Genomic DNA, 24,696 nt, shown 5'->3' on the forward strand with positions numbered 1-24,696 from the left:
GTTTTTGAGCTCCTAAGCATTTTTTGAAATCCACAGTGTGTTGATTCTTTCAGCATTTTTGCAATGTTTTTTCACCCATTTTAATGAAAGGGGAGAAAACGTAAGTAAAACCCTCTGCATAAATGCGCAAATTTTATGCAGCGTGTTTTTCTGCTAACACTCTGGTTTTTGCTGCAGGAAAAAAAGGCTACAAAATGCCACGTATGAACATATGTTTAGGTTGCACTAAAAGTGCATGAAAATAGATGATAGCGGTCAGCTCAACTCATCGCGGGTACCAAGCAGCCGTGCCTCACCTTTAACAGTGCTTTACAGATATCCAGATGGACGGACAGCAGAGTGTCCAGATCTTCATGACCAGTGCTTGGTCCATCCTGCTCCAATTCATTATGACAGCAGATTGTCTGCGCGACTGATGGGGTGATCGTCCCATTACTGAAACAGAAAACATTCCGCTTACTAATCAGTCACCCTTATAATATAACGCCTGCACTCATATCTACCCAGTCATACATCACCCCTGTATGTAATACTGTGCCTACAGGTTCACTAATATAACTAACACTGCAATGATGACGCATTACAGGAGCAGAGGCTGGAGTATCTCTATGCAATAACGCCAGGCTTATGTAAAATTTTAGATCTAGGAAAATCCTTTAGAATAGGCTACCAAAATAACATTTAGGTTATGTTCACAAGTTCCGTTTTTTCTATCTTTTGACATTGACTTCCACTATATATACTATGACATAGTGGAGTCATTCAGTGGGGAAAATAAGTATTTGATACACTGCCGATTTTGCAAGTTTTCCCACCAACAAAGAATGGAGAGGTCTGTAATTTTTATCGTAGGTACACTTCAACTGTGAAAGACACAATCTAAATATAAAATCCAGAAAAATCACATTGTATGATTTTTAAATAATTAAATAGCATTTTATTGAACAAAATAAGTATTTGATCACCGACCACCCAGCAAGAATTCTCTCACAGACTTGTTAGTTTTTCTTTAAGAAGCCCTCCTACTCTGCAATCATTACCTGTATTAATTGCACTTGTTTGACCTTGTTACCGGTATAAAAGAGACCTGTCCACACACTCAGTCAAACACACTCCAATCTCTCCACCATGGCCAAGACCAAAGAGCTGTCTAAGGACACCAGGGACAAAATTGTAGACCAGCACAAGACTGGGATGGGCTACAGGACAACAGGCAAGCAGCTTGGTAAGAAGGCAACAAGTATTATCACATTTATTAGAAAATGGAAGAAACACAAGATGATTGCCAGTCTTCTTCTGTCTGGGGCTCCATACAAGATCTCGCCTATTGGGGTAAGGATGATTCTGAGAAAGGTCAAGAATCAACTCAGAACTACGCGGGAAGACCTGGTCAATGGCCTGAAGAGAGTTGGGACCACAAACATTAATGTTAGTAACACACTATGCAGACATGGATTATAATCCTGCAGGACATGCAAGCCCCCCCCCCCCCGTGCTCACAGCAGAACATGTCTAGAACCGTTTATAGTTTGCCAGTGACCATTTGAATGATCCAGAGGAGGCATAGGAGAAGGTCATAAGGTCAGATGAGACAAATATAAAACTTTTTAGTATCAATTCCACTCGCCATATTTGGAGGAAGAAGAAGGATTAGTATAACCTCAAACACACCATTCTAACCATGAAGCATGGTGGGGGAAACATCATACTTTGGGGGTGCTTTTCTGCAAAGGGCACAAGACGACTGTGTAAGGCGGCCAGGGTGGTAGTCGTGGCAATGGGCTGTACAGTTCCCACACCCTGGCACCCCTCAGATAAAATACAATGTCCCTTCTGCTGCATGTGCAGCATGCGCAGCAGTACTACCGTCAGAGTCCCCTCGGCTTCTGTGACTCCAACTTCATATCCACGAGCTCCACAAATCATCACAGAGACAATGTCCTTTTTCAACAGTTCTACATTACTGGGCAGTAGGGTATTCATCACAAATGCGGCACAGTGTTTACAGAATGACACTTTTCAGCTTTCCCTGCCTTCCCGGAAACTTCTGTTCCTTCTGGCATTCCCTGCCTCACGTTTGGCAATCCCTGACTCGCTTCTGGCAATCACTACTCTTCCGGACAATCCCTGTCCCTTTCCAGCTATCATTGCTCTTCCGGACAATCCCGGTCCCTTCTGTGCCTTTAGGCCCAACAGCTTTCTGCCATTCCCCTAGTCCAGCTTCGAGTTATAGGGTAACGGGCTCGCCGTCATAGCTGCCCCCTAGTCCCTGCCGTAAGCTTCGGATCCTCCTCGGAACGGTTTTCTCTAAGCCGGTGACCGCCTGCACAACACTCAGCCTGGGGCTCCTTCTTGCCGAAGCAACCTTATCCCCATGGCTGCCAGACTGTCTCCTCACTGCTGCATCTGCTCTGCACTCCTTGACCTGGGCAAGGCTGCCCAGGCTCTACTCACTAACCAAAAAAAGTCTGCACTATATCCTATTGCTCTGCACTACACTGTAAACTCCTCCCCATCTGAAAAACCCATATGCTGACTAAACCTAAGCTAATACTCCTATTCCCTATCTCTAGTATGCTCCCTCTATTCTCATCCCACTATTGTCCTATAATATCTTCTATTCTATCCCTAAGCTTATAAACAGCACATACACAATTCAGCAACATTACAGAAACACATTAGCATTGTTAAATGACAAGGTACCGCACGTAATCCATGTGAACAATGTCCAAAGAGGGGGAGACGTGACGGCCTCGGTTACCTCCTTGCAACTGCATTGTATTGAAGGGAGGATGGATGGGTTCATGCATCGCGAAATTCTGACCAATAACCTTCTTCCCGCAGTAAGAGCGTTGAAGGTGGGTTGTGGCTGGGTTCTTCCAGCATGACAATGACCTGAAACACACAGTCAGGACAACTAAGAAGCATTTTAAGGTCCTGGAGTGGTCTAGCCAGTCTCCACACCAGAACCCAGTAGAAAATCTTTGGAGAAAGCTGAAACTCAGTGTTGCCCAGCAAGACTGTATAAAATACTAATTTCATGCAATAAAATGCAAATTAATTATGTAAAAATCATACAATGTGATTTTCTGGATTTTTTTAAGATTGTGTTTCTCACAGTTGAAGTGTACCTACAATAAAAATGACAGATCTCTCCATTCTTTGTAGGTGGGAAAACTTGCAAAATCAGCAGTGTATCAAATATTTTTTTTTCCCCACTGTATGTCAATCTTTAGCTGAGCGACCCGTGTTGCAACCAAAGTCACCTTGTAACTCCAGCCATAGGGCGCATTCAGACGTGTGCAAATCAGTCCAAGATCAGACTGCAAATTTTCTGACCCAAGCGTGACAGCTTGATATATTTTTATGAAGACCCATGGCCAGTGCATGCACTGCGGTCCGATATTGGGGCAATTTGTACAGTCGTCTGAATGCGCCCATAGGATGACTTTTTTTCTGGGAATTTCATGGTTTCAAGGTCAAATGTTCATGCCGTTTTATGAAGTCATCCAACAAGATGTCCTAGAAGAGATCACTGATTTTTCAGGGTGCGTCAAGCTACAAAGAAAGTTTACAATCTGGATACGCAGCTGGTAGCAAACTCCCAGCATCCCCTCCAGCATGCTGGGAGTTGTAGTCTCCTGCTAGCTGGAAAGGTTGCAGACCTCGTCGTTCATATTCACATAAGTGCGCTGACTTGTTCCCAGCACACAGGAAATGCTGGGAATAGTTGGAGACGATGTGTATTTTACCTCTTGCTGTGAGTGCGGACGCTGCCAAACAGAGAAATGTCATCTGTGCTGAAATCGGTGTTCAAAAAGTCGAAACTTTCCAGTGCTGTCTCCACCATCAGGCTGTCCATGGAGGGAAGCTCCGATGTGGGATCACTTGACCTCTGCAGAACAATAAAGAAAAAGGCAGATCTGTAAAAAAATAGCTAGAAGAACCATAAATCCCAGCAAGTTGCACCTCCACCCATTACTATCCTTACATTCTAACAATGCCTGATGGCAGAGACGGGGTTAAGTGATGTGGGGGGGCTCTTGTTCGTTCCTAATTGATCATAGGCTTGCATACTTCAGGCTGGATATCATTGTAATGTAAGCAGCGGTCTATGCTGTAATGGTAACAATTACTGGAGATGCCTGATCATGCGATCAGTGGGTAGGGTGGGGGGTCCTAGATTTTAGGGTCTGTACAGTCCCCAGATCAACGCACTGATGAGCTAGACTTTACCAGGTGAAGAAATAATGGTGGAAAAGGTTTATAATGAACACCCCACAATGTTCACTGATCACCCTACAATAAATCATATCTATTTACTCATATTCACGCTGCACAAAAATCTTCCCCTTGAAAGAGGACTTTTTTTTTTTATTTAAATGCATGTACTTAGGGCAAAACAAACATCACTTTTGCAATTTTGCAATTAGGTTTCATTAAATATTTTGCATGATTTGATTATTAAATACTCTTTGTTTCCCAGCAGACTCAACTTTGATGTGGTCATAAATCACTGAGAGGAGCTCAGAAAATCACAGATAACAGAGTCACAAACTCTCCCATTGGACCGTCAGAGAGAGTTCACTGACTGACAGATTCTCAGTTAACTCATTCTGCGACCAGCAATATACTACGAAGCACAAGGTTATAGAAGGAAAAAAGGAGTAAAATAAAATGAAAAAATGATTCAGAAGCCCCACTTACATGCATTTAAGCCAAAAAAGGAATACATGGCTCCTTCAGTTATACCCACCACGTACCAAGACTCTCTCTCTGAAGTTTAGCACTGACTGCTCCATCTCCTTCATCTTCCACCTTGTGGCATCCTCCGACCTCAGCAGGTCCAGAATGTCGTCCAGCTGCCGCGGTAGTGATTGTCTCTCTCCAGTGGTATCATTGCCTCTGGTGCTTTCCTCCAGAGTCAAGGTAGGGGTCCTTTCCTCCTCAGTGAGCTCGATGCTTGGTTTATTGTCAAAAACCAGCCTGGACGGATTCAGGTTGTTCTGGGAGTTGTAGTTGTTGGGTGTCTCTCTGAGAATATCCAGAGTTTCATGACTTGGGGACTGCTCCTCCCTGGTCAGCTCTTGTGAAGAATATGGTAAGGTGTCCCCACAGGAGGATGGCGGACTGGGAGCAGCTTCATCTCCGATCTCTTCGAGATTTCTTAGGCTGTCTATGCTGTTCAGCTCCAGGCTATGAGTAAAACTCCGGCGGTCTCTAACAAAGCCGCTGTTGGCCAAGTAGCTCAGGATATAAGGGGTCTGGATGTCTTTTTCCAGGGATGGATATGTGCTGTCTAGATCATTCTGCTGCAAAAAAAAAAAAAAAGAGTAAAAAGTATAAAAAACAAATAATACAATGCACATATAGTACAATCTAAAGGCCCCCATACACATTAGGTAAAAGTCATCTGAACCAAACATTTTCGGTGGGATCAACCAACCATCTGATGGTCTTCCGAATCTCCCAGGATATGTCAGGGGGATAAGGATCTGGTAGTTAGAATTCAATCACCTGATTCTTTTTTTTGTCAGCAAATATAATGATTCTTGCAGTGGCCCTTCACCCCCCCCCAGGGAGAACACAAAAATACTCATCCAGGTTGATCATTCCTGTGTATGGGGGAGTCGGGGAAATAGAGCTGCCGGTTGTATGACTCTCCCTGACAGCCGAGTGCTGCTCTCATTGGAGATTTCAGCTAGCAAGGAAAGAGTGCTGAAATGAAAGTTTCTTCCCTTTATTTTAGCAATCAGTGGGGTTCTCAGCACCCTAGGGGTACTTTTAAGGAGTATTTAGAGCAGACACCTACAGGAAACTCTTCACGTCTTTCCCAACAACTCCAAATTCCTCAAAAATGGTGAACCCGATCTTGACCAGGGTAATTTACTCCAGCCTTGATGAAAAGATGGGCAGGAGTCAGATGCTCCTGATTCATGAAGAGGGAGTGACAAATGAGTGGGGTACACCTCTGTGTGTGCTTCGCCACAAATCCTACTCCAGTCCCTGCATTAATTTAACATGTGGATGTTGCCTATCTCACCCCAGCTTCTCACCAAATTAGAATATCATCAAAAAGTTAATTTATTTCAGTTCTTCAATACAAAAAGTGAAACTCATATTATATAGAGTCATTACAAACAGTGATCTATTTCACGTGTTTATTTCTGTTAATGTTGATGATTATGGCTTACAGCCAATGAAAACCCAAAAGTCATTATCTCAGTAAATTAGAATACTTCATGACACCAGCTTGAAAATTGATTTTAAAATCCGAAATGTTGGCCATCACTGATTGTGGAAACTTCACACTAGACCTCAAGCAGCTTGGATTGTGGCCTCTCCACTCTTCCTCCACACTCTGGGACCGTGATTTCCAAGGTCTAGTGTGAAGTATCCACAATCGGTGATGGTTTGGGGAGCCATGTCATCTGCTGGTGTAGGTTCACTGTGTTTTATCAAGACCAAAGTCAGCGCAGCTGTCTAACAGTAAATTTTAGAGCACTTCATGCCTCCCTCTGCCGACAAGCTTTTTGGAGATGGAAATTTCATTCTCCAGCAGGACTTGGCACCTGTCCACACTGCCAAAAGTACCAATACCTGGTTTAAAAACAACAGTATCACTGTGCTTGATGGGCCAGAAAACTCACCTGGCCTTAACCCCATAGAGAATCAATGGGGTATAGTCAAGAAGAAGATGATGAGAGACACCGGAACTAACAATTCAGAGCAGCTGAAGGCTGCTATCAAAGCAACCTGGGCTTCCATAACACCTCAGCAGTGTCACAGGCTGATCGCCTCCATGCCACGCCGCATTGATGCAGTAATTGATGCAAAAGGAGCCCCGACCAAGTATTGAGTGCATTTACTGAACATACATTTCAGTAGGCCAACATTTTGGATTTTAAAGTCATTTTTTCAAGCTGGTGTTATAAAGTATTCTAATTTACTGAGATAATGACTTTTGGGTTTTCATTGGCTGTAAGCCATAATCATCAACATTAACAGAAATAAACACGTGAAATAGATCACTGTTTGTAATGACTCTATATAATATGAGTTTCACTTTTTGTATTGAAGAACTGAAATAAATTAACTTTTTGATGATATTCTAATTTTGTGGCATGCACCTGTATTTTGTCAGAGCTAGTCAAAAATGCTATGACAACGTCAAAAGTCACAAAATTTGCTCCAACGGTTTGCCACTTTTCAAAGCTTTTTACGATAGAATACTGGCATAAAAGCTTTGATGAATCGGACCTTTGGAGTTTCTGCTCCAAAAAGCTCAACAAAAAGACTCAGTGCACATACCCTAAATCTCCTGCAGATTAAATCTGCAGACATGACTTGCTATCAGTCTCAATCATGTTTTTGTTCAGACACGCAAGAAGACATTCTTAAAAGATGAGGGAACATAAAATATAATTAGAAAACCTTTGGAGCTTTGTATTCTACAAAGTTGTAAGGGATTCTGAAGACTTGGGGTACTTGGGAATTCTCACAGCATGCAGTATATGCACTGTCAGACCGGAGTGGCAAGTATGTGACCACAAGCATGCGATTTGCATACATTCGGTCCCGTGCCGACTAGACGTTAGCAGCCTTGCTCTATACACTTGTACGTCTAGTAGGAATGTGGCCAAAATATGTGATTCTCATACTTGCGGTCACATGATCGCCTGCGTCCAGCACAATCTCTTTAAGCGATATTGACTTAGGACTGGAGGACCGTTGTAAGTGCTCAAACTAGATGACAAAGAAGTGTGATTAGTTATACTCACCAGGTAAAACTTGTCCCGGAAGCTCGGGGTGTTGGGAGGCGTCGAATGATATAAGGACATTTTCCGGACACTTGATGAAAACTTGTTGGTCATTCCAGGTGTACACAAAATCTTGCTGTTATCAAACGGGCTATGAAGAAAGAGGAAGACCACGAAAAAAATATCACTGTATGTGTGGGGACTGATCTATAGGGCAAATTGTCACAAGCATAGAGGAATGTCACATCTGTTCACAAATACTCAGATTTGTAAGTGTGCGTTCACATGCAGCATTTCAGATGCGTCTTTTTCTATGCTGTTCATGCAGAAAAACATTTTGACAATAACAGCAAAATGAATGAGATTTCTAAATACTTGTTTTATTTTCTTTTTTTGCATTTTATTTACCCTTAGTGAGTTATTAAAAAATGTAGCATGTCAATTATTTCAGCGTTTTTATACCGAGATTACAGCGGCTTAGCGCCAAAAAAAGTGTGAAAGCACTAACTAGTGTTGCAGGATTCTGACCATCACCTGTATCTTTTCCATGCAGAAAAAGGCTATCATAAAAGCTATGTGTGAACATACCCTTACTCCTATTACAGCAACGTTACCAATAATACACACACTGCAATAATATTGCAAATCCCTTCCATAGAGGTTTTTTACCCGACCTTGGAATGAGGCCGGCGACACAATTACTACAATATTTCGGCAGCTAGAACCAATCGATCACAAAAGCGAACAGATGGAAGTCGTCACTTGCTGAACATGATCATACAAGATTAGAAACAGAACCTGCGCTTCATCACCCCGGCTCTTCATTCATAACCTGCCCCTAATGTCATCCAAATAACTAAATAAATTAGGATGACGGACGCGGGCCGGGACAAGTTCTCCTTTTTTTTCCCTTTTGCTTCACTCATGTTATAAATCAAAACATATCAGGCTTTGGCTGCTTCTGACGTGGCACATAACTCTACTGCTATACTGAAACTACAAATAACTTCCCCGTACAAAAAAAAAGAAGCCATAAGGAAACCAATTGTATAAAAACCTCATCATTGTGAATGTAAAACTTCTCTGCTTGGCTTGTGAATGAGAATATTTACTCTTTATCTCCAAAAGAGGCCTATAAGTCTCTTTACACCGGCATGTCAGGTATGTCACTCTCCACAAGAAGAAATGTTACCCTTTAGATCCCAGTAAGAGGCCTCTCATACAGCTAAATTAAATCTCTTGCTTTGCACTGAGTAGTGTCAACACCCCCAAAACATGTGTCTGCAAGTTGAGATTCTGGTTTGGCTTTTACCATAAGGGTGAGTTCACACGCTGCGGATTCACCTGCGGATTTGCAGGTAAAGTGACCTGCGGTTTTCCTGCGTATTTACCAGAGGTTTTCCCCTGCAGATTGACACCTGGACAATGGAACAGGTGTCAAACCGCTGTGGAATCCGCACAAAGAATTGACATGCTGCGGATTTAAAACCGCAGCAATTCCGTGTGGAAAAAAACGCAGCATGTGCACTGCGGATTTGAAATCACATTGGCTAACATTGTACTGTACAATGTCTGTGGAACTGCTGCGGATCCGCAGGGCCAAATCCGCTGCGGATCCGCAGCAGAATCCGCAGCGTGTGCACATACCCCAAGTCATATGGAAAGGCTCGTTAAAGGGTTGATATTGACTTTTAAGATTGCTGCTTCCAGTAGCTGTCACTACAGTTCTAGTCCTCTTCCTTTCTGAAGAGGTAATTTACATATTTGATTTCCCAGAGGAGCATTGCATGGCCAATAAGTCTCCTTACACTGGCATGTCACTCTTCACAAGAAAATATGTCTCCAGAAGCTAAAGCACATTTTTATAGGTAGTGAGCTAAATAGCCCCAGTTATATTCGGCGATACATTGTAACAAACAACCAGTACAGGAGAGAGATTTCTCTTGCAGCTATACTCTGCACACAGGTGATGGCCTATATTATATTATATGTAGGTGTATCAAACAAGTAATCCAGTATTGGCAGAGAGCTTGAAAAATGGTTTTGGGGTATGTGCACACAACTTCCTTAACACAACGGTGGAACTGCCAAGTTTCTCAAAGAAAAGACACTTTGGGAAAATGTCTGAAGCGTTTTCTCAGGAGCTGATTTTACAATACAGGACGATGGTAAAGCTCAAAAGACGCCCAGAAGATGACTGGATTTTTTTTTGAGTGTTTTGCCATTGTTTATTCTTAAATAAAAATTCTTTCCTTTTTGCAGTGAAAAAAAATGACCGTGAAACAACAACAAAAAAGACGTCACAAAACTCATGGTAAAACCCTCCTAAAAACTATTAAAATCATCAGAAAACTGCACAGGAAATTACCATGCAAATTGCCTCTTCAGAGAGGAAGAGGACTTGAACTCTACAGCGCCACCTATTGGTAGTAGCGATCCTACAAGTCACAATGGACCCTTTAACGAGTCTTGTAATATGATTTAGGATTAATGCCAATTCAGAATCTTAATTTGCAGACAGTGTTTCGGGCTATTGGCCCTCATCAGTGCAAAGTATGAGAACATGATTTGGCTAGGTGAGAGGCTCTGGACTGGGGTCTAAGGGGTAAGGTTTCTCCTTGTGGAGAGTGACATACCAACTCCGGCTTATCAAGGTAAGGAGGCTTATTCGCCGTGCAATGCTCCTCTGGGAAAATATTATGCAAATTGCCCCTTCAGAGAGAAAGAGGACTTGAACTCTATAGCGCCACCTGTTGGAAGTAGCGATCCTACAAGTCACAATCGACCCTTTAATAAGTCCTGCAATATGCATATTAAATTTCCCAGAAGAGCATTGCACGGTGAATAAGCCTCCTTACCTTGACAAGCCGGAGCTGGTATGTCACTCTCCACAAGGAGAGACCTTACCCCTTAGACCCCAGTCAAGAGCCTCTCACCTAGCCAAATCAGTTCTCATACTTTGCACTGATGAGGACCAATAGCCCGAAACACCATGTCTGTGTCTTTTGTGTATACCCTTGGTTTGTTATACTAAAACAAATATGAACCATGATGATGAGATTGAAACAACGACGTTTAAGTTGATGAGCTTATATTGAGTTGTTTATAACTAACCTGAATGGTTTAAAAAAAAAAAAAAAGAAACACCATGTCTGCAAATTGACTCGTTAAAGGGTTGATTGTGACTTGTTGGATCGCTACTACCAACAGGTGGCACTATAGAGTTCAAGTCCTCTTTCTCTCTGAAGAGGCAATTTGCATATTAAATTTCCCAGAGGAGCATTGCACGGTGAATAAGCCTCCTTACACCACCCCCGGGTTAGCCCCCCCTTAGTGAGAATTTGGGTAAAAAATGATTACATTCGTTAGATCTTTGTTAGATCCGGTTTGATCAACCAAAACTAACGTTAGATCACCCCTACAAAATGAGATATTTACGATCTTTTTCAGGGGGGGCTAACCCGTAGCTAGCCCCCCCAACTATGAAATTTGCCGTTTTTTGGATGGATTCTGATAGATATTCGTTAGATCCGGTTTGATCAGCAAAAATTAACGTTAGATCTCCTTTCGTTCCCGAGATATTGGGGGGGGCCGGTGGGGGGTTAGCCCCCCTAATTTGAAATTTGCAGTTTTTTGGATGGATTCTGATAGATATTCGTTAGATCCGGTTTGATCAGCAAAAATTAACGTTTGATCTCCTTTCGTTCCCGAGATATTGGGGGTGTCAGGTGGGGGGTTAGGTACGGGTTAGCCCCCCCTAATTTTAAATTTGCAGTTTTTTGGATGGACTCTGATAGATATTCGTTAGATCCGGTTTGATCAGCAAAAATTAACGTTAGATCTCCTTTCGTTCCCGAGATATTGGGGGTGTCAGGTGGGGGGTTAGGTACGGGTTAGCCCCCCTAATTTGAAATTTGCCATTTTTTGGATGGACTCTGATAGATATTCGTTAGATCCGGTTTGATCAGCAAAAATTAACGTTAGATCTCCTTTCGTTCCCGAGATATTGGGGGTGTCAGGTGGGGGGTTAGGTACAGGTTAGCCCCCCCAACTTTGAAATTTGCTGTTTTTTGGATGGATTCTGATAGATATTCGTTAGATCCGGTTCAGCAGTGGTCCTGAGGTGTAGATGGAGAAGAGGAGGGGTCCAATTGGGGGAGACCAACAGAGAGAGAGTGAAGTGAGGAGGTGGTGAGTGAGTGGGACAATCTGAAAGTTCGGTCAGTGAGTCATTCTCGTCCCCCATGATGCCTACAGGCCCGCCTCTTCGCAGTCATCGCAGCACACTTCCCCCCCCCTTCCTCACCGCGACACATCGCCAGTGAAGTCCTGATGCTGCCCACAACTGGCCCCCGCCAAAGTCGCCGCTGCTCAAACGGATCTAACGAATATCTATCAGAATCCATATAAAAACCGGCAAATTTCAAAGTACAGGGGGCCTGTTTTTTGCATAGCTAGCAAGTTGTAGTTTTCCTTGGCACCACTTTGGAGTGCAAATAATGTTTTGTATAACTTTTATTTATTTTTTAGGAGAGAGAAAATTTTAAAAAAATTAATTAGGCTAATGTTTTTTGAGTTTTATTTTTAGTTAGTTTCCTGTGCGGTAAAAATAGCAGAATAACTTTATTCTCCGTGTCAGGTCAGACACACCGAAACCAAATTTATGTAATTTTTTTTTTTTTTTACTACTTTTAAAAAGTAAAACTTTTTTTTTTAAATAATGAGAGAGGATTTGGTCTCGCCGCATGCGCAGCCCCATAGAGCTTTTATTTGTCTGACTACGGAGCTGTGGGATGCCTCATTTTTTGCGGGAAGAGTTGTAGCTTTTATTCGGACCATTTTGGGGTATATCCGATTTTTTTAATCGCGTTTTATGCCTTTTTTTGTGACTCAAACAGTGAAAAAAATAGAAATTATGGCTTTTTTTATTTTTTATGGCGTTTACCGTGTGGAATAAATATTAAAATATTTAATTTTTGGGGGTTGGGATCCCAGCTGACGGTAGGACAGCTGGGATCCTGCGATTGCCGACGGGGCAAGCTGGGGCTGCCATTCCCCGCCCGACGTGAAAACTCTATGGCGGAGGAATAAGGCGCGGCTAGCCCCGTCGGCAAAAGTCAATGGGCGGTCGTCAAGGGGTTAGAAAAGCCTGTACATAGACTAACCAAAAACTCCTCATGTGGTCTCATTTTTAATCAATTTAATTATCAAACAAATAAATCTTATTGGTACAGTGAAAAACACAAGTAAAAGTAATACCTTACAGAAATAGATATTTAACAGTGAAAACCTGAAAGTTTAAGACTGTAAATCCCTGTAATATAAATAGAACACCTACATTTTAACATCTAGACGGAGTTCCTGAGTTATCGGTGTTTGACTTGTACAAAAAACAAAGAAAATTACTAATGTGACTCGATATAAATTTATTGAAATGTTTAATCTCATAGAATACCAATAATAATTTACAATAAATATTCACGAAAGATGTAGGCTGTATCTGAAGAATAGAAGGACTGGAAATTCCCATGAGTGCAAAGTAACTCAAACAAAACAAAGAAGAACACTAACACCCCAACACCGGGGTGTTACTGTTCTCCTTCTTCCTTCCTTTGAGTTACTTTGCACTCATGGGAATTTTCAGTCCTTCTATTCTTCAGATACAGCCTACATCTTTCGTGAATATTTATTGTAAATTATTATTGGTATTCTATGAGATTAAACATTTCAATAAATTTATCTCCATTTCCCTTTTAGTTTTTCTTCACTCATACAAAAACCCTACTTAGGAATGGAGGAACAGTCTTTGGATAGAAAGAAGTGTGTGGCGGTCGGGGCGCTCCTCCGAGGCCGGCTTAGCTCCTAGTAGAGGCTGTAGCTGTGCTCAGCCTGTGAGGAGCTTGGCAAGCGCTGCTGTGTGTCACTGCCTCCTAAGCGTCCTGACCCAGACTGCAGATGTCGGATCAGCTCAGACAGCAGCAGCCCTCCTGTAGGTGAGCGGGATGATGAGCTCCATGCAGCCACTCACTCCTGTGCCATGTCAGTCATATTGCTGTGCAGCAGGTGGTGAGGAGAGGGACTCAGGACACACAGGAGAGCAAAACGAAGGCAACATTACTGACTTTGGGGGCATTATTGCTTAAGATGGGGGTATGTGAGGGTTGTTACTTGTATTACATGTATTGTCTGTAAACATTACTGCATGTAACTTGGAAAGTGATCCTACTTAATCGCCAATACACCATGGACATCTCAGTGTTTTGGTTGGAATTTCATTTGTAAAGTTGAACTGTCATCAAAAAATAGATTTTGTTTAAAGGGTACCGCAACATTTTTTTATTTATTTATTTATTTTTAATTCTGTCATGCTGTGGCTGCTGGCCACAGCATGACAGTAAGTTATGTGCGGCAGTGCGGCGGGACATCTGTCCACCAATGCCGCTGCACCGGTCGGGGGACCCCCTACCCCCGCCGAATCTGGTGAGTGGAAACCTTCAATGACCTGGTGATGAACCAGGTCATTAGGCATAACGCCCACTGCCGCTGAAGCTCGCCCACCCACAGCCATTGAATGGGCCAAGAGCCGACGTCACGTGACGCAGCAGTCTGCTGCATCATGTGATGTTGCAGGGGGTGTGGCCTTCATTCCAGGAAGTGGCCTGGCCTGCCCCCGGCGCGAGGACCTTGACTCATTTAGCATTTTGCCAGATCAGTCAAGCGATTTCTGGCTCTGGCGGTGGGAGGAGGGCTGCAGGAGGCCTGGAGCACAGCTGCAGCTGCACACAGTTTTCTGTCATGCTGTGGGCATCAGCCACAGCATGACAGCATGACAGAATATAGAGTAAAGGTTCAGATACTCTAACGATGTGTCCATGCTCACAATTTTTCCCCATCAATGACTGCCATCATGGCAGGAAAGAAAAAAAGGTGAGGTGATAGTCCGATTCAAAGTGAATGGGACCATCGTTACAATTTTTTGTTTCCCCACTACTTCACCGTCCCGTCATGTCATTGTAAGACTGGGTGGGAAAGTAGTGGGGAGAGAATGCTGCTAGCAGCATTATTCTTGCCGTCATTCACTGACGGTCAGAGCACTGCCTGTCGTCTGCCCCTCAGAGAATTAATAATTTTCAATGCAGTTTCAGGCCGCCGACTCTCATTTCTCTGGCACCTCCTCTGGTTCATGAGCTGGAGGTGGTTGGATTGCTGACATCTGGCGCACTCTTATGTACTTGCAATCTGCACATGAGCCTGCATGGAAGTGAACAGTGCCAGCAGGGGAGTTCCTCAAGTATCCTGGATGATGTCCACCATCTGAACACATAAGCTGGAGGAGGAGACAGATGAGATAATTAGCTGCCTCAGACGGCATGCCTCTGCACACCCATCAGGCTGGGAATGCCTCTTTAGTGGGCATCATGCTTCTTTTTTCTTTTGGATTTATATATGTTGGTGTGATTAAAGGGAATCTTCCACCTAATGCTACCCTATGCAGCTGGCAGCAGACATGTATTGTCCTGCAGACACACAGAATAATGACACCAGTGGCGCTCCACTCCGAGGTGCCGTCTGGGTGCTTTAGCGCCCAGAACTAGGCGCATGCCAGCTATCTAATAGCACGACTAGGCTGGTCATGGGGTCACTAGCCCAGCTCTGCTGCCAGTTCTCAGCATTTCAGTGAAGCATTCAACACTCGTGTGAATGACTAATATCCTATATATGAATAAATTGGCCAACACAAATAACGTAATGGGGAGGCTTGAAGTAAAGGACTGGTTTGCAGCTACTTGGCACATTTTCCTATTGTGCACTTATGTGCTTAAAGTGGGATTTAATTTCCTAACACACAGCTCTGTACATCCATTCTCCTGCCGCCATCCATATCTGCATACATTGATCAGCAGATCCATACACACACTCATGCACGGATAGGACAATTACACACAGCAGATCAGACCTTCCTGCATAGAAATATGCCATACATAGGAAATCAATACCGACCTTCACATTTAGTGATCACACTTGTACGAGGATGTGTTTCTCTGCCTGCTCTTATGACTGAAGTGAAGCTGAACATCCAAAGAAATGGGTCACACACAGGGTCAAACAGAGGGTGGGATCAAAATCACTCAAAAGTGGAGACATGGTGTTGATAAAACTACATGCAAATGTAAAAGGAGCTAAGTGGGTTTTCAAGCCATTGCCCCACCTGGTTTTTCCACATGTGGTTTTCAATGGCCTCATGCAGTGCTTAGGGAGCTGATGAGCATGTGATCGGCTCCATCATGCTGCGTTCCTCTGTTCCACCGCTATCCCACCTGTTGCTTTTCCTGCCCTGTATTTAGCTTTCAGGTAACATTTGATATGTCATAGAGGCATATCAACGTTTATCTGCTGACATAGGCTAAGTTCACACTGCTTAAATATGACACCTGTTTTGTCTGAGCCGAAATTAAACTCTGAATGTGGTACTGCAGGGGTTCCTTGGTGTCTCCTGCTGGCGGGGTGACATCGCCCCTCCAGTGTCCTATGCCGGGGAAATGCCAGGGAACCACAGGCAAGCCCTGCAGTACAAGACCCACAGGTAGCCGACAGCAAGGGATGCCATGAGTACCGGTGCCGCTGCAGCGAAGCGGGAGGACGATGTGCAGGGGAGCACTGCTCACCGGCATCCCTCTGTTGTGGCACTGTAAGGATTCCCTGAGCTTTCCCGCTGGTGGGTGACGTCACCCCACCAGCGTTCTGCAGCCTGGGGAAATCCCGGGGAACCCCTTCAGCACCATACATCACATGCTCACATTGGATTACAGATCAGCTACTACCAGAGGTCAAGTTCTGGGAAAAAAATGTGGGAACGCACCAAGATTTCCTACTTGCCCCCACTCTGATGAGAGTTACACCAACGTAGTAATGAAACAATACTGCCATACTGTGACTGAATAAAACACCATGCAAAGACCAATATTACTCCTATACAGTGACCATAGATAGGCAGAAACTAGCTACACGGGCGCTCTGCAGACCGCACTAGTGATTATATTACCTTTAGGCCTCTTTCACATGATCATATACGTATTGCGCGCGTTAAAAATGCAGCGTTGTCACTGCACATTTCCCGTCATATTTCATGCAGCCCAGTGATTTGTATTAATGGGCTAATCGTGTAATATGCTGCAAAATAGAACATCCTGTAATTGTTATTTCTTTTTACACGCATTTGCGTATGCGTGAAAATAACGCATATGAGAATAAACGCATCGGTTTCAATGGGTACATTTCATCGTGAAATACACATGCGTGAAAAACACAGCGTATTACACGACAAAACTAAGATCATGTGAAAGAGGCCTTATATCCAGTGGTCACATGCGACGTTTGCTGTTACTGGGGTCATTTCCTTTGCCTATTTCTAGTCCAGACCGCCACAATGAATTTTCCAAGCCGCTACTTGTCTCTGTAGGATTTTGCATTCAGACAGCTACGGGTTAGCCCCCCCCCCAGAAAAAGATCGGAAATATCTCGGGAACGAAAGGAGATCTAACGTTAATTTTTGCTGATCAAACCGGATCTAACGAATATCTATCAGAATCCATCCAAAAAACGGCAAATTTCAAATTAGGGGGGCTAACCCCCCACCGCCCCCCCCCAATATCTCGGGAACGAAAGGAGATCTAACGTTAATTTTTGCTGATCAAACCGGATCTAACAAATATCTATCAGAATCCATCCAAAAAACGGCAAATTTCATAGTTGGGGGGGCTAGCTACGGGTTAGCCCCCCCTGGAAAAGATAATAATAATAATAATAATAATAATAAATTTTATTTTTATAGCGCCGACATATTCCGCAGCACTTTACATTTCAGAGGGGATTTGTACAGACAATAGACATTACAGCATAACAATAATCACATACAGTAGATTATAACAAATAACAAGAGGAGTGAGGGCTCATTTTGTAGGGGTGATCTAACGTTAGTTTTGGTTGATCAAACCGGATCTAACAAAGATCTAACGAATGTAATCATTTTTTACCCAAATTCTCACTAAGGGGGGGCTAACCCGGGGGTGGTCCTCCTTACCTTGACAAGCCAGAAAATTACCAAAAGACACCACAAAAAAAGCTTTAGGGAAAAAAAAAAAAAAATCAATTTTCCTGAAGCGTCTTCTGCTTGAAAAACTTGTTGGGTTGAGTTTAAAAGATATTGTGTGTACATAGCCCTATGGGTAACCCATTTTGTTGTTTATATGAAGTGTTTTGCATTTTTTAGCTTCTTTTTTTTCCTGAAAAGGTTTTGAAAATAGCCTGATGGGGGGGAAAAAATAAAATACATGTCATTTCTTTGAAAAGGATCCTGAAAGAAACCTCTCTAAACAGAGAATGCTGGAGAAAAAAAAAACTCTTCCAAAAATCTTTAAAACTGATTCAGGAAAAGAAAGAAAATCTGAGTGTTTCCTAATGCCGTTTCTGCTTGAACCTGTTTTTTTTTTTAACTCCTTAAACTCCAGGTGCACATACCCTCATACGTAGGGGTGGGGGGCACAAGTCAAATTGCTGAGCTACACAACAAAGTTTTGCTCTTGGTGGCTGCACGCTGTCACCGTCCGGGCTCTGTATTCTCCCGCTACTATAATAACATACTCCAAACATTAGATGACAAATGAGAAAAGCCTGCGAGAAATGCTTGTGGCAGATTGAGTTTTCTGCAGGGATTGTCTCAGCACAGAAATATGTGTTCTTGGTACAGACTATCGCATCATTCCATCAAAGTGCTCGAGCCAGGCAGGAAAACAAGGACTCCCTGTGGACGCTCTCAGCTCTGCTGCATCCTGTGGCAGATCGTGACAAGCGTGCCACACGCAGAGCGCATCCGTTTTACGGTAACATTAGTACGTCTTCATTACTCGCCTCTAATTTAATATACAAAGTCCAGAATATACACGATCAGCCTTCACAAATTAGCATTTCCAATGGATCGAGTGGAACAATCTCCACTGAATGCACCTGTTCTCAGCAGAAATCTGAAGAATTGTTCATTTTTATGTAAACCAGTCTCTAACCTTGTGTACATTCTACAATTTAGAAGGGTTAGGGTTAATCCTAGCTCACACTTGTACGTTAAATCCATTGTATGTCTGTAAGGGCTCATACTCACATGTGAGAAACTCAGACGAGTCTCGCACGTCAATACCCGGCACTGCCGCCGGCACTCGGATCGGAGCGTTCAGCTGCATGCATTTCTATGCAGCTGAACGCTCCGATCCGAGTGCTGGCGGCAGTGCTGAGTATTGACGTGCGAGACACCTCCGAGCTTCTCGCATGTGAGTATGAGCCCTTAGCTTTATGTCTGGGGCTAAAAAATAAGTCCTCATACTGTCCGAGTGCATTTACACGTGCACCGCTCATTAAGATCAGGTTCGCACATCGCAGATTTTATGCGCAGGTTTCTAAAGTGAAAAATTTTTAAAAAATGCATCTAAACAATGCCAGGTCAGCCGTTTATCCTGCAAAGCTAGGGTCCTAAGGAAAATGGTTGGGTAAAATCCGCACCAGAAAGGTTTGTTTCAGCAAGAGAATTTTGCACGCAGATTTATAATAAAACAAAAGCCAATAATTGACAAGTTACCGCGGGAGCCCACACATTTTTTTACAACGAATTAACCCCTTAAATTAACACCTACACCTCCCAAATTTTACACATCAACCCTCATCTAATTACTAATGAAAGACATACAAAAAAAACCATGAAATGAAATGCTTTACTGTATGTAAACCATGTGTCATTTCATGTCGGGTTGGGGAATGATTTGATAAAAGCCGGCAATTGAATGTGAAATATAAATATATATATATATATATATATATATGTGTCTCAATGACTTGTATATATATATATATATATATATATATGTATTCTATGTGTCTATATCTATTCTTTCATTTGTGTTATAAAACCTATTATAGGGCTCCATTATATGTCCATTTTGCAAGCCGGCGAGAAAATCTCAGCATACGGATGGCATACGGATTACATGCGCAAAATACGTGACCACACCTTGCTTACGGATGACATATGGAGCACTATTTAGGGGTCATTCATCCGTATTACGCCTGTAAACTACGGACCGTATTTTGCGTCGGTTAGTGTGACCCCGGCCTCACTCTCTAAGTGGTAAGTCTGGCTCTTTAATGGAGCGACATATTGCCCCTATTATTTTTCAGTGGATGTTACATAACATTGCATCTATAGATATTCGCACAGTGTGCTGCCGATGATCAGGGAGGAGGATGTCTCAGTGCCTCTCTGGTCACGCTGCTGTTATTCTTGGCTTTTACAATATACTAAGTTGCTCTAATAAACCAAGGTCTCCCAGCAGTTGGGAATAAAACAGATCTTGCCATGTCAGGTTCCAAGGGGATCTGACATCAAAGGGGCAGGAGAGCGCGCCATCACTGACTGTATTAATATTCTGGCCTTATTAGAATTACAATGAGCCGCTATGAATATGTGATGAGGAAATCGGATCCAGGACAACGGTCAGCACCACCACCCCTGAGCACAGAGTCCCAGGTCCTCACTAATCTGCACATGCCATCAGAGAAGTATCTGGACCTCTTCCAAGAACCCGCTAGGGATGATCTGAGGAGCGCGCATGAAAGGATTAACCAATAATGCATCGCAATTCAGGAATGAAGCAGATCTCAGTCTCTGATGTGAGACTTCACTCACTGACAGCAAGCAGAGGGAAATAGCAAATTATAGGCTTTATATCCCGCAGTGAAGTAACACTCACGTGCACACACCTTGAGATCAAAAAATGCACTAGCATCAAAACAAGAACCCCCGTCTGAAATCCTGAAAGCTGACAGTCTATTGGTGCACTCACAGAGGTTTTTTTTATATGGGTCAATTCAATATATATATATATATATAAAAAAAATAAATAAATCTGTTTTAAAGGGGACTTACACTGAGATTTTACATTTAAACCGAGTACCTCCTCCAATTTCCGCTGCTCCACTGAGTCTGGAATAGTTTTTCATTTTCTTCTGTGCCCCTCCGTTCCCAAGTTATGCCCTCTGCTAATATTGGTGCAAATTTTTCTCTTCAATCAACTGGGCGTATACCACAGAATTTCTCTGTGGGCATGGCCATGTTTTGATTGGCCAGTGTAAGAAGAGGAAGGCAAACACCCACAGACAAGTTCTGTGGTGTATGCCTAGTGAGTTGAATGAAATGTTGAACCTTCATTACTGAGGGGCATAACTTTGGAACGGAACAGAAAAAAAGGAAAACTATTCCTGTATCAGTGGAACAACACCAATTGGAGGAGGAACTCTGTTTAAATGAAAAAAAAAAAAATCCTGTGAAATACTCTTCCTATTGACAATTTAGAAATTTCCATTGCTGTTCATACAGTGAATTTTTGCAAGTTTTTTTTCCAAGTGAGGTTTTGAAAACCTCCCTGCAGAGAAAAAGGAAGTGACACGTCACTTTGATGTGGATTTCTTGTGAATCCAAACCAAACTTGTCAAGTCAAAGGGCTGAAGAAAAAACCTGATTGACTTGAAAATAATTTTCAAAATCGCTTCAAATCTGACAATCTAGTGGAGTCTTGATGTGGATTTTTCTGGAAAAATATGTTGTAAAAAAAAAAAGTCAATGTAAACATACCCTAAGGGTGTGTGCACACGTTGCGGATTCTGCTGCGGATTTTTCCGCACAGAATTAGCTAAATCCGCAGGTAAATCCGCAGGTCAATTGACCTGTGTTTTACCTGTGGATTTAGTGCAGATTAACCTGCGGTTTTCCCCTGCGTTTTGACACCTGGTAATGGAGCAGGTGTCAAACCGCTGCGGATTCCGCACAAAGAAGTGACATGCTGCGGATTTAAAACCGCAGCTAATCCGCGCGGAAAAATCCGCAGCATGTGCACAGCGTTTTTCAATTTCCATAGGCTATAAAGGTACAGTACAATGCAGCAGAATCTGCTGCGGATCTGCAGGGCCAAATCCGAATCCGCAACGTGTGCACACAACATTACGGATGTGATCATTTTCAATATCAGTTAAAAAAATGATTTTTTTTTTTTACCACAATTCTGGAAAATTGTGGCAACAAAACATAACATGATTGCAACAAGAGATGATACCTGTCTACAAAAGTTTTATAATTCTGTTATGTAATGTATCAAAGATGAACTCTCTATGATTAAGGGATCCAAACACATTACAAAAAGTTATGTCTCCTCTGACATAATCTGTGATCTCAGAAGGATTAGATCTGTTGAATTTAATCTCCTGAGCCTTTTATTTGGGGATCTAATGCAGCTAGATGAACACCAGCTTGAGGAACTCCACACTTCCCTCAGCGGAAGTGAGCCTTCATGTGTATGGGCTAGGGTTTTCCTGGACCACTGGCTGATCACGGCCATCTTTACACAAGTCAATGATCTGCCCAAACTAGCATTCATAAGAACGCTTATTCCTAATTCTTGGCCTGTGTAAAGGGACTCGCTCTACTTTTGCATTTTTATGGGCCCTCCTCCTCCAGAATTGGAAATCTAAACCCTGTTCTCCACATATTGTTCTAAAATCTGCAGCATGGATGTCCGGAGTGCCACAGATCACCCGTGTCTGGTCTTGGTTTATAAATCCCCTTCCCCCACTTATGTTTCATTCATTCAACCTTTTTTAGACAAAATATGTGAAAGCCGTGAAATCCAGTCCAGATCTGAGTTGATATCTGATATATTGTTTGAAGTCACCAAGAGATACAGTCACAGCAGCGGGAGCACCACAGCCTAAGTAAAAACAGCACATAAGTGGATAAAAGGAACAAAAAGCTGCATGCGAAAATACACACAAAAAAGTGAAAAAAAGATAAAGCGGGAGACGAGCTCATTTACACATTAAACTGCCCAAAAAAGTCATTTATGCCTGTACCCAATGAAAAAAGTCATCTAGTGAACCAGCTTCTTGCTCTATAGTTATTTTGACCTCAGAGACAATAATCACAGTCATCCTCGGCTTTATAAATGGAATATCATTCAGATGACTATTTTGCAACATTTGTGTGCTTTCCATATGTAAAACCGATAACATAAGGACAGCGCAAGGACCACAGCAAGTCAATATGGCCGTTTACATGAACGGTGGTCTGGGTTTAACAAATCGCAGCATGCCCTACTTCGATCAATATTTCGGATTAGTCTTGCCTGTTTTAAATCAATGGGCGCAAAACAAAAAATGAATCACGTGCAGGTTATTATACCAGTGTCATGTGTTTTCTTGGATTCATTACAAATATGAAAACAGGAAACTGAATTAATGTTTATTAAAAATTGTTCATAGAAAAACGGATGCAGTATGGATATCATAGAATCATAGAATCGTAGAGTTGGAAGGGACCTCCTGGGCCATCTGGTCCAATCCCCTGCTCAAAGCAGGATTCGCTAAATCATCCCAGACAGATGTCTGTCCAGCCTCTGTTTGAAGACTTCCATTGAAGGAGAACTCAACACTTCTCGTGGCAGCCTGATAGAATCATAGAATCGTAGAGTTGGAAGGGACCATCATAGCGATGTAAAAATACCTCAGCAGTTAATAACATTTACAAGACCAAATACAGTATCCTATGTTAATAACTGCAATGTATCCATAAAAAAAATCGGATATTATATAGTTGATCCCATAAACTTGAATAGTGCATGATGTGATTTATTTCCCTCGAAAATTTAGTCCATGTAAAAAAACAATAATCTGAACAGCCTAGTAGAATAACATTGGCCATAGTGCTGTACGTTTTTTCACGGACAGCACTCGGACTTAAAATACAATAATGTGAACTTAGCCGTACGTTGGCAGGGCGGTAAGAGAAGTGGATGTCAACACATTTAGATGCCACTCCGTACTGGTGGACACAGACCAGAAAGGGCAAGAATAGTTTATGGGCCCAGTAGCTCATCATGATGCAACATTTCACCTGCTTTGGAGGTGGTAGTGGGCCCCTTACCTCTTGGGAGCCTGTTTGGCTGCACAGGCTACACCAATAATATGTCCGCCCCTGCCACTCCGGATGTGTGGAAAGCTTGGTGATAATCCCCATGAGCACTGAAGGAGGTTCTTAGGTAGGCCATAATACATTGCATCTTTTATGTCTCATATCTCAAATATCAGAGATTACACAGACTCTGGAGTTACATACTCCAGATCTAGTATCCAAGTGTCTGGTCCCTAATCCATCTGGTCTATGAGCTTTCTTAAAGAATTATACAACAAAGTTGGGTCTTGCCAAACGCTTTCATCATCAGGTTTCCTGCACAGCTGCGAGTGAGCCGAGTGATAAACAACTGCTCAAGATCGCTGTAGCCCTGCTCCGTCCACCCGCTGAGGGGCCTGGGTCACCGATCACTGTGGGAGTGGGCTGTTTTCCCCTATGCGGGTCGCCGAAAATAAAGGGCAACAACACAATGTCCTGCTCCGAAAATGGAAACACATGAAGTTTTTGATTCAACTTTCTGAACCAAAGCCAGAAGTGGATCCACCAAGAAGAAGAATAAGTTCTTCCTTTATATTTACCAATTCTTTCTCAACCCACAACTTGTTTTGGCTTCCCGTGTGATTCCAGCATAAAGGGTATGTTCACAATGAGTTTTTGGAGGAGTTTTTAGAGCAGAAAGTGTCTGTGTTACACAATGTCTTTTAAAGTTAGGCGAAGACTCTTCCAGGAAATTCTGGAATTTTTTACGCAACCATCTTTTGTGTCTTTTATCTTCAGTTGTTTTCCTGGGCGATTTTTTGAGTTTTTTTCTGAGACTTATTTTGGGGGATTTTGCAGTAATTTTTGGGAATTTTTTTTACTGTTGTTTTCCAGTCCTTTTTTTCACTCCATTGAATAACAAAGAAAACGCTAGCACTTTTTCTTTAAACAAAA

General features: G+C 42.6%; 1 protein-coding gene across 4 annotated transcripts in view; it reads right to left on the reverse strand.

Moving 5' to 3' along the window:
• RIPOR3 (RIPOR family member 3) overlaps positions 1-24,696 on the reverse strand; it is a 234,104-nt gene that overhangs the window by 45,465 nt on the left and 163,943 nt on the right. For 3 of the 4 annotated variants that reach the window (XM_073580602.1, XM_073580600.1, XM_073580603.1), the window contains 4 exons: positions 7,782-7,911; positions 4,764-5,312; positions 3,753-3,895; positions 297-435 (listed from right to left, as the gene is read on the reverse strand). In XM_073580602.1, the coding sequence (XP_073436703.1) occupies positions 297-435; positions 3,753-3,895; positions 4,764-5,312; positions 7,782-7,911 (961 nt within the window). The remainder of the gene's footprint in view (positions 1-296; positions 436-3,752; positions 3,896-4,763; positions 5,313-7,781; positions 7,912-24,696) is intronic. The other variant, XM_073580601.1, reaches the window with a different exon arrangement.

The sequence above is a fragment of the Dendrobates tinctorius genome, unplaced genomic scaffold (genome assembly GCF_039654945.1).
Source record: "Dendrobates tinctorius isolate UK_male_01 unplaced genomic scaffold, ASM3965494v1 ptg000065l, whole genome shotgun sequence".
Taxonomy (NCBI): domain Eukaryota; kingdom Metazoa; phylum Chordata; class Amphibia; order Anura; family Dendrobatidae; genus Dendrobates; species Dendrobates tinctorius.